A 16,698-nucleotide genomic window follows, 5' to 3' on the forward strand; every position below is an offset into this window, starting at 1 on the left:
ACTTGCTGGGGTGGTCTTAGATTTTACTCAGTCTCTGGGTGGAGCCAGTAAAGCCGAAACCAAACCAAACCAGCACCCCCAGGATTCTGATTCAAGATTCAAATCATCAGAGGTGGGCCTGGCTCTCAGAACTTTCAAATGTTCCTGGGTAAGCCTCGGGTAAAGCTGGGACAGAGAGCCACTGGACTGAGGCACAGAATGTCACAATTTCCAAGCAAGTGTGGCCAGGTAGAGTGGGAAATCATTGTGGCTTGAATTGGAACCAGTTCCTTGCTCAGCAACTGCTCTGGGGGGCAGGAAGAAGTCAGGGGTGGGAAGGGGAACCCTGGGGCATAGTGAGGGAGGAACCTGGGCCTATCCTGGGTCAGGGGTTGGGGGTGAGGGCAACAGGTATGCAGGGGTAGCCAAGGCAATGAAAAAAAGAAGGGAGGCTAGTTAAGAGCTGGGGGTGCTGGAGCCAGTTCTTCTCATTAGCTGAGTGATCTTGAGTAAGAGATCCAACTCTCCTGTGAGTCTCCTCTGTCCCTGAAACTCTAAAGAAAAGGCATGCAGACCCCAGCATCCTCGGAATGAATGGAACTGCAGATCAGAAACTACCTGAATAGATCAAAAGGGACAGCCACAAATCCACCTGTCTGAGTTTTCAGACACTCAGCCTCACCAGCATGGGAAGTTGGGATGCATCTCGGGGGCTCTGTGGCCCTCTTGGGTTGTCTCTTTCTGGCTCTTCCAGATAGAAGCTTCTTCTAGGCTCTGAAAGAGGAAGGAACCTCGCCCTCTGGCCCTGCACACAGTGGGGGACCTGGCCTGGCCTCCTGTATCCCAAATGGAGCTCTCACAGGCTCTGACCTCCGCAAATCCTGCTCTAGAACCTAGAGTTATCTTACTTGGTTTCCAGCTGACTGGCCATTTGGGGCTGGGGCTATCCCAGCCTTCACATAGCTGGGCTTCTCTGCCAAGTGCCCCTTCAGTTCTGCCTTTGGCCTCCCTTTGATCCTCCTAACCTTGGCAGGAGATCCTGTCCCCTCCACCCATCCTGCCACAGATGACTGCCTTAGAAGGCCAGAAAGGGTACAGGGGACCATTTCTCCCAGTTGTCCCAAAGCAGGTCCCAGATCTCTAGCTTTCTACGCCAGCATCCATACCTGGAAGACAGTTCATGTTGGGGCTTCCCCAGACTGGAAGTTGTTTACCTGCTCAGGGCAGGAAGGCCCTGTCCCTTTCCTTGCCCCCTTGTTCTCTGGAGTGTGACTCTGTCTCCCATGTATTGTTTTCTTTCCGGTGGAATTTTGCTCTTGAGGACTCAGTGTTCTGTGTTACTACTCCTGCTGCCACCACCGCCAGTCCTCACATCCTGGTTTCCTCCTGTCCAGACAGTGCTGGCCACTGGCCAGGACCTCAATCATTCATGGCGAGGACAGGGGTCGAGAACAGCAAAGGGGTTAGCAGGAAGTGGGAAGTTGACATTCCTCCTTGGTCAGGGTCTTGGGCCTCTACTGTGGGGCCTGCGGTATGTCCACTGTGGGTGGCGTGTCCACTGTGGGTGGGCGAGCCCTCCCTTGCGGTGGGCAGTGTGAACCCAAGGAGCATGGGGTGGATACATGAGGAGGTTTCACACAGATGCCCCCCCTCCGCTCCCCAACAATGTGGGACTTTGAAATCCCCAATCGGTTTCTCCTTACATTGGTGCAAGACCTCCCGGCTCTAAGGAAGTCAAGGGGACCGAATCAACAGGCCAAGGCTAAGGCCACAGGGCAGGGGGTGGAAGGTGGAGGTGATAGGCAAGACTGCCCAACCTGTGCCAACTCCCCTGCCCACAGCACTTCCTGTGGGGTTGCACAAGGTCAGGAGAAGGGGCAGATATGGGTAGGGGTAACTCATGCCTCCTCTTTCCTGCCCTAGACTCTGGCCCATAAGGCGGCTCCAGGGAAGAGCCCAGGTCCGATTCCTGGGGTGTTAAATGCACCCCAGGTCAGTCTCTCTGCCAGCCCCGGAGCCCTTGTCAAGCCCGAACCACTTCACCTTGCCACCTTGGCCCCCCTCACCCCCACAGCCATGGCTCCTTCCCCCAGCACCCCCAACCCCAAGACAGAGCTACAATGTGAATAGGTTACTCATTCTGCCTGCATTGGCCTTTACCCCCAGTCCTGCTACTTCCTGACACACTTGGGAGGGGGGATGCACAGCAAGGCTCCCCAGATAAAGGACCCAGGAGGAGGGCATATTCTAATTCTGGGTCCTGGATGAGGAGGGACAGCAGGCGCTGCCAACCTTGAGCACCTGCTTCAGATCCACGTTCTTAACATGGTGACAGTGCTTTCATCAGACACTCATAGGAAACCTGGTCCTCTCCTGCCAGAGCCAAACATGGGCCTGACCCCTTGGTGGACCCTCCTTGCCCAGTGGTGGGCTTGTCCAGTCACACTTGCTGAGCTGCTGGGGTTCCTTACCTGAGGGCCTGATTAGCTGACCCCCTGTAACACAGGAGTCCCAGTCTCCCCTTGGGAATCAAAGGGCCCAAGAGAGGACACAAGAGAGAAAGAGAAAGAAAAATTAAGAATACACATTTTTTCTGTTTGTTTTTTGAGCCCAATGCAGGGCTCAAACTCATGACCCTGAGATCAAGACCTGAGCTGAGATCAAGAGTCGATACCTTCTGTAGAGAGAGACAGCATCTCTTTCCGAGCCTCGGTGTCCATCTTAGGGAGATGGAGGCCCTAGGAGGAAGAGTGATAACCAGAGCCAGGACTGTCTGGTTGCCCTGATGACCATCAGGGAATCCTGTGTTGGAAGTGAGCACACTGCACTCATCCTCCCTGACCCTGTTGCAAATCCTGGGAAGGTTATGGGAAGGCTTCTGGGCCCTTGTATATCCAAGCATGCCAGAAGCCCTAATGCATTATTGCTCAGGGAGCCAGCTGCTCACCAAGTAGCCCAGGGTGACTCAGATGGAAAGACATGCCGAGAGAGCCTGCTTCCATATGGCAAGGAAGTGAGGGAGAAGGAATGATCAGTGACTCGAGAGGCCCCTGACTCTCCAGTGGCAAATTCCATCTGTGCTACGTCACCCAGGCTGCTCCATCCCCGGCACCTCTGCCACCCACAGATCCCCCACTGACCCAGGGTCACTGTCTCTCTGGGCATTTGTTCAGTAAAATAGTGGTGTCCAGAGCCAGGAACCAGACTAGAATGAGAACATCTATTTCAAGGAGCTAGAAGGCGGGTACAGAAAGAGCAGAGGCCTGCAACAGTAGGGAGCCTCCTAGAGAGAGCAGGAGACAAGAAGCCTCAGGCAGAAGAGAAAAAATTGCTCCCTGGAGATGAAGGCGTGGAGAGAGGAGGATGGACACATTTTCTTCCCTTTCCCAAAGCGGCTCTGTGCCTCCTGGGCCCACCCCATCCATACAGACCTCCCTGCTTCTCTTCCAAGACCACACTGCCTTTCCCTCATAACCCAGCACCAGTCCCTCTGCCTCTAGGGAGCCTTCCCCCCACATTCGAGCCTGCGCCCTGACAGCCTGGCTCACAACCTGGCACACAGATGGTTTTATGCTTTAATCTAATTATCACGAGAATATTAGTCTTCTGCCCCAGGAAGTGTGTACGTTTCTTCGGGGAGGGAAAGGTGTGTGTATATTCCTCTAAATCACACCAACAGGCCACCTGGGTGGCTCCATTTGTTAAGCATCTGCCTTCAGCTCAGGTCATGATCCCAGGGTCCTGGGATGGAGCCCCACATCGGGCTCCCTGCTCATCAGGAAACCTGCTTCGCCCTTTCCCTCTGCTGCTCCCCTCGCTCATGCTCTCTCTCATTCTCGCTGACTCTTTCTTTCTCAAATAAATAAATAGGGACGCCTGGATGGCTCAGTGGCTAAGCTCTGCTTTCAGCCTAGGGCATGATCCTGGAGTTCAGGGATCGAGTCCCACATCGGGCTCCCTGCATGTAGCCTGCTTCTCCCTCTATGTCTCTGCCTCTCTCTCTCTCTCTCTCTCTCTCTCTCTCTCTGTCTCTCATGAATAAATAAATAAAATCTTAAATAAATAAAATCTTTAAAAAAATAAATCACACCAGCAAGCATTCACCATCAATAAATATTGGGCTGTCTTAGAGAAGCCAAGATTCACACAACAGCCACAGTAAAATAAAACAGGATGTGTCTAGAGAAAGTTACAAAGGGAGTTTCAGGAATTTAGAGAACGAGGAACAAGTTCTGGTAAAGATGAAAGAAGTGAATCAGAGTTGGACAATCCACATACGTGAGTAAAGAGAAATGGAAGGGGGCCCTGGGGTATCCCTGGGGTGCCCCACAGGCTTGTGCTGCCTTGTTCTGGCTGACACCAGCAGACTGTGGTCACAGCTACTCCAAAAATTGCACACCCCACCGTTCCCTGATCATCAGACTTCCCCTTGTGGCCCCACTGAGCCCCATTCATTCCCTCTGCCTCTTTTCCCCTACCTGGGGGCGTGGGGGTCTTGGTGCTCATTGAATAGTGACATTAGGAGAGAGCCCCCAAGGGGATACTGCCCCTCATGCTCCCCAGGACATAAACACACATGAGACATGGCAACAGCTCAGCAAATGTGATAAGTTCAGACGTGACTGTGAGACAGGGGAAGTGTGTGCAACGGGTGAAGCATAGGGGGACTCCACAAGAGATAGGGGACGTGGGTGGCAGAGAAGGGGTCAAGAGGGCCAGGACTAGAAGAGTAGATCAAGCTCAGTTTGGTTTTTATGTTACTAAAACAAACTCCCTTCCTACAGGGCACGCTCGAGTGATCAGGACAAGTGTCAAATGTCAGGAATGTCAGTGAGGTCCACACGTGATTCCACAGTCGAGAGAGCAATCTGTTCCTAAGATCTAAACTCTGTAAAATCAGCCAGGGGGAGTCCATCAGGCCTAGGGGTGCAGAAGTGTAAAGATCTGGCCCGGAGTGGACGAGACGGGCTGGCAGCCATTCTCAGGTAACCAGTGCCCCAGGCTCCGGGCATTTGATGCCAACAACCGCCCTTGGGTCAGAGGAAGTGAACAAGAACATCTACGTGTATCAAAATTAACAGCTCGAGCCCTCTGGGTTCCTGTGCTGGCCAGCCAAGAGTGGCTGCCACTTAGTGAGAGCCTAGAACATGCCATGCACTCGCAGACAGGATTTCATTGGATCCCAACAACCTCGAAAGGTGGGCATCATTGTCAACCTCTCTGTAAGTTGTCATCTACAGACCTGTCTACAGACAAGAAAACTAAGGTACCGACGGTTAAGTTTTGCCTCAAGACACATAACCAGCAAAGATGTCAGATCTGTGGCCACATGGGTCTGCCTGCTGCAGTGACTGCTCTTCTCCCCCTTGGAACTAAATGGTTCTCAGGTGCTCCCCTGCTCTGAAATGCTAGGCTACAATTGTAGGGGGGAAAAAGCAGCCTTGGACAAGCAGGGCTGGGGTAGGAAATGAACTGGGGGCTGCCCCTCTGCCTTCTTCAGGCCGCAGGTTGGTAGGAGTTTAAGGAAAGACGGCTAGCAGTGGCCAGAGAAGGGAGAGGGGGTCATGGAGGCAGAGGAGAGAACATCCAGCATGGCACCAGTGTGAGGAGGGACCCTGGACAAGCCAAGGTGGCCTGTGTCCATCGGGGTCCCAGGGTCATGATCTTAAATGACGGGAGCCAAGGAGACAGGGCACTCACTCCAGCTCATTCTTGAGAGAGGGACAGAGCCAGGCAGCCCAAACACAGGCTATTTTTAGTATTGTGTTGTTTGGAGGACAACCAGGCCAGAAATAGTGCTGTGAGTTAGTAGGACCCTGTCCTGCTCCCACCCCCGGCTCTCCCAGTGAAATCACCAGGAATGAGGAGATAGGCTCCAACATTCCAGGGAGCCTGTGTAAGGGATAGGGGGCAGCGCTTTCCTCCCCACAGGGAGACTTGGAGCAGAGCATTTGACTGTAAAAGGGCTTCTGCAAGAGGAGAAGCCCGAGAGGGGGACTGAGTCAGAGAGCGGAAGGGAGAGAGGGAAAGTGGGAGAGATCTCCCATGGATGAGACCGAGGCTAGGGGTGTACACCCGTTGACCAAGGGTTGGACAGGAAAGTCACTAAGAGGGAGTCCCCGAGAGAGAGAGAAAGGGAAAGTGAAAAAGCCAGTGGGCGGTGGTGTTGGGAGAGCAAAGCACAAGCAAAGGGGAAGAGAGGAGAGCTGGCCAGAGGGCAGCCAGAAGGCAGGAGGTGAAGGGTTTGCTGGGGAAGACCCGCTGCCCTGAGGCCTGAAGCGAACCAGGGCTGCTGGGGCCTGTGGGCGTGGGGTAGGGGCCAGTCATGGAAAGTGTGAGTCTGGTCTAATCATGAACCACCTGCTGGTGGACAGACAGCTGGCAACATCTTTCCCAATTGGCTGGAACTGAAACTTCCCCAGAAAATCCATACTCTTGTAATTCACCCTCTTATCTCTGACCCTCTGGGAATCAGAGATGGAGCAGTTTCAAAAGCAGGGACTTTTCTCTTTCTGTTTGTCCCCTTACAAAGGAGCCACAGCTTGAGCTAGGTGATGCGGCTTGGGCTTCAGGAAAAGGAGGGAAACAGATGGCCCCTTGAGTCAGGATGGATTCTGAGAAGTGGGTTGTGTGGAAGTCCTCCGGGGGGCAGCGGGCGATCGGGCTGCACCGTGATGTGTGGACGATCTCCAGAGGCCAGACAGGGTGGAAGCAAGGCCTTCCTGCCCAGAGGAGTGACGGGGACCGCGGTCAAGTATGGGTTTAGATCATCTAGCGGCCGTAGCTCTTCGGAGAGTCAAAGGAAGAGTCAGAAACTCCAGCATGGGACCCAGTTACATTGGGCCTTGCCTCTGTTTCTAATTCACACCCACCAGGTACCCATGAGTTCCCTCCAGTTTGGGAAAAACTCTTTATCAAGTCAGCCCTTTGTGTTTCCAACGTAAATCATGTTGCTGCTTGGCCCAGCAGGACATAGAGTTGCTCCCTTCCATGCCTGGGAACAGAGTGTCTTTTCTGGAATGGCATCAGGATCATCCATCAGGTCCAGGAGTAGGGATGGTACTGGTCACTGCCCTGGCAGGACCCAGACTCTGCACAGCAGGGGCTTTAACAGCTAAGGTTGGCAGGACGAGGGACAACAGCCCCTGCTATGGCCATTGGAAGAAAGGAAGGATGCTCCGCTGAAGTGGCTGGAGAGGATGGGCAGTGGGGTGCCTCCAGGGACCCCCTTCCAGCCACCTCTCCACCCATTGCTCTTCTAGCTTGGGGCTTCACACTTCTGACCCTGACAACCACATCCCCGTCCCACTCAAGCCCCCAGGTGGAGGGCAGGGCACTGGGAGCATTTCCGAGGGTAGGGGATGGGTTGAGGGCTGCACTTCTGTCTTCTCCCCTTGAGAGAGGTCAGGGGTAACCACCTCCTCATGCTTAACCACTCTCTCAGGGACTCCAAGCCAGACCAGCACAGGAAAAGGACATAAACAAGAAGTTACATGGGAACGGTCCTGTACTGGTGGGTGATCCTAACTTTCCAACCGAGGTTTGTCCTGCTTTCCCTGCCACCCCATCCCCACCTGACTCCCAGGGGCAACGGAGAAAACAAACGGAGGTGGAGGCAGAGTAAAAGTGGGAAAAGCTGTCCAGCTGTGGTTGCCCTTGGCATCTGCTTACTGAAAAAATCCAAAACAAATATCCCGATGCTTCCACCCACTTAAACTTCCTGTGATTCTGCTATCGGCTGTCTCTGTGGATACTCCCAACTGAACCCCACCACCTGCACAAAGCAAGACAGTGTGTGGACCGGCAGGTCAAAGGCATCATCTCCCCACCCAGCCACCCCTCTGCCCCTGACAGCCTGGGCATGTGGCCTGACTCCGCCAAGGCCCCAGTCCCACACACCAGCCTCTGGCCAATTCCCACTCTCTTTAGAATCATTCAGTCACTCCTCCACCTCCAAGCCCCATGTCCTAGAGGCACACCCCACAAACCCGCCACAGATCCACTCTCTCACCCGCTGTTCCAGCCCTAGGGGTGTCTGCGTCTCGAGGGAAGGATAAAAGGTGTAATTCTCTCCCCAGGAGCTGCTCACAGCTACTAGAAATGAAGCACATTCCTTGCCAGGGCTTCACCCCGTTAACCCCTGGTCCCTTTCATCCCCCATCACCCCACCCAGCACACTCAAAACCCCTCCAAACACAGCTGTTGGCACAAAAGAGAGCCCTGGGGGCGCCACGAGAGTCTGGACACGTGGGAGAGTCAGCTGTGTATCATCGACGGGCTGGCGGCACTCAGCAGGGAAGAGGGAAAAAATGGAAAGGAGTCCTCTGTGTGCTCATGTCCTAGACAGTCAAAACCCAGACAATCACATGGCACGCTCCATGCCCTCTGGCTGCTGGGATGAGGCCAGGAGGAGGGAGGGGTGTTTCTTCTAGGCTGGCCGGCTCATACAGACTGGATAAAAATTCACAGCTTCTTTGGTCACTATGTGGCAACCCATTTCTCCCAAAGAAAAGGAAGAGGTGTACACTGTTTCTCCTCAGCTGAGCACTGGGGAAGGTAATCCCCAGCACGGGGTGTTGGGGGCCATCTGGCACTGCCAGGGCTCAAGTTGGGAGATCATCCAAAAAGAGAGGGTAGCAAGTCCAGGGAGGCCCTTGGACCAAGGCAAGCAGGGTTTGCTCAATTGTTCCTGACCCCTCTCACACATGTACACACACAGAGCAGCACGCACACATGTCTCAGCAAGTTTGGCAGAGGGAGGTGCAGAGGGGGCCTGGCCAGGCTTCCAGAGCCAGAAAGTGGGTGGAGCTGAACCATGAGTTCATCTATTTCCTGCTCACTTTTGTATAAAGGGAGGTAGCAGGCTCCCTAGGAACACAGCTGCGGCTGGCTTTGGGGCTGAGAGGACTGTCAAGAGAGCCACACCCCCTCTGGGAAACAGAACTGCCACAGTCAGCAGCAGCAGGACAGACCGCCAGTCACAAGGCACCTTTGAGAACTTCAGGTAAGAAAAAAAGAAAACCCTCTGTGGCCCTCCCTCGGGTTAAGGCAAAAGAACACCCCTCCGTGAAATGTCCTCCGTCCATGATCCCCATTTTAACTTCTCTCTCCCTGCTGGAGACCTGCAGCCCTGAGTTCATGGAAGGGGGCCAGGCCCCACAACAATCCCACCACCCAGAAACAAGGGCCTGGGGCCTCCATCCTTGTCCATCAGGACACTCCATCCACCTCTGGAAAGGGGCTTTTCATGCCTGCCAACTTGAATGAGTTCATGGTTGTGAAAGCATTAGAAGGGAATTAACAGCACTGGGGCACCTGGGTGGCTCAGTCAGTTAAGCTTCTACCTTTGGCTCAGGTCCTGATCTCAAGGTCCTGGGATTGAGCGCCCCTCATCGGGTTCCCTGCTCAGTGGGGAGTCTGCTTCTCCCTCTGCCCCTCCCCCTGCTGTGCTCTCTCTCTCTCTCTCTCTGTCAAATAAATAAATAAAATATTTATTAAAAAAAAGAGAGAGAATTAACAGCATTATGCAAGTCAACGGTCTTGTTATAATTTAGCCTTTTGGGCCCCCTAGGAGAGAAGGGAGAGACACTGCAGGGAACTGCCAGGGGTTTGGGAGAGTTCTGCAGGTAGAACCGCACCTAAGACTCCCTGGGGCTGAGACGGAGGGGAAAGGCTCAGAATCAGCGCTCTTCGATGTTTATTAAGGACTTGCCCTCCTGTTCACTTATCACCTGCCCATGGCAAACAGCCATGGCTGAGGGGCCATCTCCCCTCCCCATTCTTCGGTCTTCCAGAACTTTCCCCCACTGGATCCTTTCCTGCTTGCTCTAGGATGCAGATGTCTCCAGTCTTTGCCTGCCTTGCCCTGGGCCTGGCCCTTGTCTTTGGTGAAGCATCAGCCTCCTATTCCTACCAAACTCGGGCAGCAGGACTGGCCACAGACTTCGGAGTGAAGGTGTTTCAGGAGGTGGCACGGGCCTCCAAGGACCGCAACATGGTTTTCTCTCCCTATGGGGTGGCCTCAGTCCTGGCCATGTTGCAGCTGACAACAGCAGGAGAGACTTGTCGGCAGATCCAAGAGGCCATGCAATTCCAGATTGATGGTGAGAAATAAGTCAGAGTGGGGAGGGAGGGCAGGCACTCATCCCATCTTCTCGGGACAGGGGCATAACCAACCAGAAGCAGAGGGAAGGCCAACTGAACTGAGCCAGCTCCTGTGGTGGCATGTCATAGGGACCGCCCACCTTTCCAGCATACCCTGCATGTCATACTGTCGTCAGTCATGAAGTGTACAGGCCTGGGGATGTGATGTAAAGCAGATCTGTCTTTATTGTCCACTTATTAACTGCGGGACCTTAATGCACCTGAACCCGTTTTGTCATCTGCAAAATGGGGACAATAAAATTACCTACCACACACAGGTGCTGTAATGCTTAAATAGAATTATGCATGTGAAGTACTTCTCATTGCTATTATTCTGATAAGAAAAAATTTAGGGCTCATAACTTAAAAGCAGAGAAAAAATATTCTAACCCATCAAAGGGTTAGGACCTGAGATTTTGGAGGAAAAGAGGGAGATGCAGAAAAGATTAAGGTTTGGAAGGAAATCTCTCTCTAGGGACCCCCTCAGGGGAGGGGAACAGATGAGCCCCATCCCATAGGGGCAGGATTGGGCCTCTCATAGGGGAAGTTGGCCCAACTGGGGGCCCTGAGCTCAACATAAGCTAATGTGTCCTTTCTGCCCTGGGCACAGAGAAGGGCATGGCCCCTGCCCTCCGCCAACTATATAAGGAGCTCATGGGGCCGTGGAACAAGGATGAGATCAGCACTGCCGATGCCATCTTCGTCCAGCGGGATCTGAAGCTGGTTCACGGCTTCATGCCCCACTTCTTCAGGCTGTTCCGGACCACAGTCAAACAGGTGGACTTTTCAGAGGTGGAGAGAGCCAGGTTCATCGTCAACGACTGGGTGAAGAGACACACAAAAGGTGAGCAGGCAGGGAGAAGAAGCCAGTCCCAGGGGCCTACTGAGGAAGGATCTGGAAACAAATCCCTGGTATGCCAATCTCTCCCTGTCAGCATGCTCTCCTCTGTAGATAGGTCAGGTGCTTTAAGAATCAGAGCATCTTTGTGTTCATAAGTAGGCCCTCTCGCAAACTATCTCTAAGGGCAGCCCTAGAAAGTGCTGTGAGATGTCATAAGAATGGTACAGCTGTGAGAAACGTACACAGCTCTTCCAGACTGCAGCTTAGGGAGCAAAGGCAGGGAAAACTCAAAGTAAGGGAAGATTTAAGTCTCTGTGTCTGATCCCAGTCAGGATCCCAGGGCCAGAGCATGTGCTGAGTGGGAATCTTCCCGAGACTCCTCCTAGAAAGATTTAACGAGTTGAACACAGCTAGACTGGCTCACTTATACCCCCAGTCTGCCTCCTGACTGGATCCCCTCAAAGACACACATCCAATCTGAGGACTGAAGGGAACCATCTAAAAGGATTAAAAAATATCTAGCCCCTTTACCCCCCAGCTCACCTGGCTTTCTCATAGGCATGATTGGCAACTTACTGGGCAGAGGGGCCGTGGACCAGCTGACGCGTCTGATGCTGGTAAATGCCCTCTACTTCAACGGCCAGTGGAAGACGCCCTTCCCGGAGTCAGGCACCCACCACCGCCTCTTCCACAAATCTGACGGTAGCACTGTCTCTGTGCCCATGATGGCTCAGACCAACAAGTTCAACTACAGTAAGTTCAAGACTTCTTCCAAAAGTCCCACAACTACTGCACCCCATCCCCTCGGGTATTCCCCTCTCAGGGAGGAGAAACCTTTGAATGTAGCCCAGCTTTGCCAGAGCCTCCCCAGGCAGGAGCTACTGGGATGACAGGAGCAGCAGAAAGTAGCTTCATCTCATGCAAGCCAAAGCTGACATCCAGAAAGTCCCTCCAGCCTACATATGGCCAGATGACCTCTGTCTCTGGTCCCCAAGTGTTTCTAGTGTAAATATGGGGGCCTCACAAGTGCAGCTGGGGGGCGGGGGAAGGCTAGTGTGGAAATTGAGATGAAGAGAAAAGAATCAGAATGAATTCCTGGCTGCGTATGAGGGCGGGGAAATAAAGGCAGAGAAGGCCAAGAGGAGACAGAGTAACCAGGAGACACTGAATTGGCAGAAGAGAAGGGAAATAGGGATAAAACCACTGACTAGGGGAGCCTGCAAACCAGGGTACAAAGTTGGCTTCCAGAAAGAGTGGAGGAGACAGAATTAGTTGGAAACTCATTGGTGGGTGCAAACTAAAGAGAGCTGAAGCCATTTTCAGGATGCCAATCTGGTGTCTTCGCAGCCGAGTTTTCTACCCCCAGCGGCCATTACTATGACATCCTGGAATTGCCCTACCATGGGGACACTCTCAGCATGTTCATCGCCGCTCCCTATGAAAAAGAGGTGCCTCTCTCTGCCCTCACCAACATCCTGGATGCCCAGCTCATCAGCCAGTGGAAAGGGAATATGACCAGGCAGCTCCGCCTCCTGGTTCTGCCTAAGTAAGCCACCCCTTGCTCTTGCCACACCTGCCAATGCCCTAATTGCCTCTATCCATCTCCTCCCCTCTCCCAGGCTTCCCTGAAAGGACCACCCCTAGGTTGAGTTTCCCAAATGTGACATTTGCAGAACAGGAACATGTGTGGGAAGCTGATGGGAAACACTCCAGCCTGGGTTTGATTAAGATTCCTCTCATCATCCCTCCTCCTGCTTCCACTGGAGGGCAGCGGGGAGTTTCGCTAGACCATGCCCCAACACTCACCACCCTCAGACTACCTGGCAAGAGCCAGCCAAAGGAAGAGCCAGAGAAATGATGGAGGTGGGGGGATAGATAGCCCTTGGAAAGACCCCCTCCCACCCCCATCTGCTCAAGTCAACATCCAAACAATGAAGACAAAAGGAGCCCGAGCAGTTTCTAGCTGGCTTCCAACAAAGTAGATTTTAAAAATCCTTCTGCAGAAGCACAGAGGGTGGAGAAGGCTGAGGCTGGGGCATTCCAGAATTATAGGGAAGCCTCCCACCACACTTACCCCAAATTTCCCGATGCTGTAATGCCAGGCTTGGGGAAAGAGAATTTAGTTGGTGAGCCTGTACTCTTGCACTCCCCTCCCCCCCAACACCCATCCTTAGATCCCTAGAAAGCGAAACCCGAGGTCATAAGAGCCCAGATGATGGGAAGCAGAGGGAGCCCAAAGCTTCTCTGCTGGAGTCATTTTCAGATTCAGCTCCCAGAAACATGATCTAGAGACCAGGTTCCAGGGGGCAGGGAGATGACAGAGAATGTTCATTTATATTAGACCTTACACAGATTTGAAACAACTAACCCCCCTCCTCCACTTTCACATCAGTCCTCACCCTGTGGGCTACCAGCCAGCTGGGAGGGGGATATGTGGTCAGGGACTGGGGGAGGCGAGGCGGCTGGGCGATGGCCTGAGCTAGAGCCTTTCCTGCTCCTGTTCACAGGTTCTCCCTGGAGACCGAAGTCAACCTGCGGAGGCCGCTGGAGAATTTGGGCATGACCGACATGTTTAGGCCAAACCTGGCGGACTTCTCAAGTCTTTCAAGTAAGAGATTTTTCTTTCACTTTCCTACACTGGTGGACTGTGGGGCCCCTGAGAAACCAAAGGAGTGTGTCTCCGAGAACCCCAGCTGATCTACCCTCGGATCCACTCCTGTTTCAGATCAAGAGGTGCTGTATGTGTCGCGGGCGCTGCAAAAAGTAAAGATTGAAGTGAATGAGAGTGGCACAGTGGCGTCCTCCTCTACTGGTGAGTCTGGCTCAGGTGTTCTCAGTCTCAGTCCAGGACTTCCAGGAGGGGCCCACATCTGGGATGACTCCCGCGGCTCTGCTTTACCGGCCTCTCCCCTCTGTGCCGAGGGCAGCACCCTGACCCCACCAGTGTCTCTTAGCCTAGAAGGTGGGCCCACTAGGCCTGGGAGCCCGGCCCCTCACTCGATGGCTCCTGAGGTCCCCTCAAGGTGAAAAGGCCCCTCCAAAGGAAGCCTGACTCCTCACAGTGGCTAGTCAGCTTAAGAAGCTTACTTACCCTGAGACGCTCTAGAAGGGTTTACATAAATGGCTATTTGTGAAGAGCGGGTAGGTCTGTACAAAATTCCTGGAGGAAGGCAGGCCTCAGAGGACTTCCCTCAACTGTTCAGGTGCTTGGTCAGGAGAACCACCAAGCTTCCTAGCGACCTCCAGAGCTGCCATCGGAAAGCTGATGTCAGTAGATCTCTCATGATCGACCCAGGCACCAGGGCCCGGTCCCTCTGTTCTAGATCATTGTTCCTTCTCTCTTAGCCATTATCGTCTCAGCCCGAATGGCCCCGGAGGAGATCATCATGGACAGACCCTTCCTTTTTGTGGTGCGGCACAACCCCACAGGTGAGCCGGGGCTGCAATGCTCCACTGTCCCCTCCTTGGCCCTGTCTTCTCGCCTCAGGCACCAGTCTAGACACCAGTGTAGACACTACCTCCCCTGACCCCAAGAGAACTCCAGACAGAGAATCCTTAACTCTGCTCCACCTCTTCCATTCAAGGATGATGCTCTGTCACAAACAGAGCACCGTGCCAGGACCCCAGCCCTAGCTTAATCACTACAGCAGCTGTGACTCCCAACAGCCCACTCAAGCTCTCACATCTCAGCTCATCCATAAACATGGGGCTGGGTGAGCCGTGCTATTTCTTCCCACTCTCATCTCTCATGATTCTTCCATCCTCAGGAACAGTCCTTTTCATGGGCCAAGTGATGGAACCCTGACCATGAGAAGAGCAGCCTTCATCTGGGACAACACTGGAGATGTATCCGAGAAGAAGGAGCAACAAAGAGAACATTTTTTATTTTAATTAATTTTTCTGGAGAAAAAGAAGGCATTTGCCTTTTAAAGGAAAAAAAAAAAAAGGTAAATCTTCTGAATCTGCCTCCCAGACCTCAGCCTCTCCCAGGAGCAGGGAAGAGGACTTTGCCATAAACCTCCCTGTGGAGCCCCCAGGAGAGACCTCCGGAGCTCAGCTGGGTCTCCACGCCAGACCATAAAACTCATACAACCACTTGTGCAGCTGCTTCTGCCTATTGCTCTGCCCATTCGGGTCTTCAGACTTGGACCCCACTGAGACCCTGGCAGGATGGCACCACAAGGCTTCTGGGAGCTTTTGTGTGCTTGGTAGAAACTATTTGCGTTCCGGTCACGTTGCTGCCACTTTTGCACTGTCTGCCACTGCTGAGGAGGCTGGCGGCAAGCCAAAGAAGGCCAGTGGAAGAGGCACCCTTTCCTTTCGAGGTCTGCACTGCCCCGGCTCAAGAGGTCCTGCAGACTGGCAACGCACCTGCCCCCGCTGGTGCAGAGATGCACCCTGACCTGGTCGTCTCCCTCCCCAGAAACAGTGTGCATATATTATTTTGGAGTGTAGGTGACTTGTTTACTCATAGGAGCAGGTTTCTGCTTCCCACTAACTTTATTTTGTAGGAATGGAGGAAGAAAAGTAAGGTGTGTTCCTGGTTTTTGGCTCTAATCTCCTGATGGGGAAGGTGGGATGCCAAGGGTGTGCTTGAGTATTTATCACATCCTTGTCCTTGTGTGCTTGTTAGAGAGAAAGAGGGCTACCAAGAAAAACGTATTATATGAATTTGCTTGTACTGTTCCTTGGTGGTCTGCATCTTGCGTCTCAGGGTCTGGCCACTAGACTGGCTACCCCTCTGGGCCGCCAGCGTAGTGGGGCCCACACTGCCACCTTGTGGCTTCCCGAGCCCCATGGCTCCTGTCTCTTCCTTGCTCTTCCACTGGATGGCTAAGACCCCCACCAAGATTATTTAACTTTAGGGACCAAAAGGATGTGGTGGGTCAGGGAGATTACAGCGAGGACACAGTGGTTTCAAAATTTTCCAATATATTTAGGAACAGGAGAGCAAGGGGCTGCGCGACCTAGCAGGACAGAACTTTCCCCAATTACAGGGTGATTCACAGCCGCATTGGTGACTCACTTGGATGTGTCATTTCCGGCTGCTGTGTGCGAGCAGTGGACACGTGAGAGAGGGGGAGAGAGACTGAGAAAGAGAGGAAAATGAGAGAGACCATGAGTTCCGACTTAACTACCCTAGCTAGATAATCCTTCTGAACGCCAACAAGCTAGGGGGCATGGCATAAAGACCGATTTATTGAAGAATTACACATAGATGTCGAATGAATGAATGTAATCCAAATAGGACCCTAATAATGCCCCCCTCCCCATGCTTTTCAGTGAAAAAAATATTTGTTCGTTTGTTTCTCATAATGCACTGGACAGTAACAGCCACACATAGTACCCATAGGGATACCCAAAATGTGGGGTCCAACATTCTTGAAGTTGTGTTGAATCATATGCTTTTTCACTTTTGATATATAAACAAGTAAAATATTATTTAAAAATAATAAAATAAATAAAAATATCTTCCAGAGAGTCCCTTGTCTTTACTGTCCACATTTCGCACAGTACAAAATCAGAACCCCATCAGCTCATAGACGTCTCCAGTAAAGGGGAATCTTTGTGAAACATGTACCCACAAACCCAAGGCATGAAGACCCGCCACGGGCAAGTTCACAGGGCTGGCCACTGGGCCTCTGCAAGAAGGTCCAGGGGACATGTTGTGTAGGGTGTAGTTCTCCCCTTGGGTCCCCCAAACACCTTCCACCTGCCCTGACGCCTGTTTGTGC

The 16,698-nt window shown here is 52.9% G+C and overlaps 1 protein-coding gene across 2 annotated transcripts; it reads left to right on the top strand.

Annotated features, from left to right (window-relative positions):
* The first annotated feature begins 8,557 nt into the window (after window positions 1–8,557).
* On the top strand, window positions 8,558–16,433 carry SERPINE1 (serpin family E member 1). Of its 2 annotated transcripts, none has more exons than XM_072837311.1 (9): window positions 8,558–8,983; window positions 9,811–10,082; window positions 10,733–10,966; window positions 11,522–11,716; window positions 12,311–12,509; window positions 13,471–13,571; window positions 13,689–13,775; window positions 14,309–14,392; window positions 14,731–16,433. In XM_072837311.1, exons 2-9 carry the CDS (start codon window positions 9,812–9,814, stop codon window positions 14,766–14,768), a joined length of 1,209 nt encoding a protein of 402 aa, XP_072693412.1. In that variant the 5' UTR covers window positions 8,558–8,983; window position 9,811; the 3' UTR covers window positions 14,769–16,433. The 2 variants fall into 2 exon arrangements, with proteins under 2 accessions (XP_072693412.1, XP_072693413.1); XM_072837312.1 differs by having other exon boundaries at window positions 8,844–8,983; window positions 9,774–10,082.
* Window positions 16,434–16,698: the final 265 nt, after the last annotated feature.

The sequence above is a fragment of the Canis lupus genome, chromosome 8 (genome assembly GCF_048164855.1).
Source record: "Canis lupus baileyi chromosome 8, mCanLup2.hap1, whole genome shotgun sequence".
NCBI lineage: Eukaryota > Metazoa > Chordata > Mammalia > Carnivora > Canidae > Canis > Canis lupus.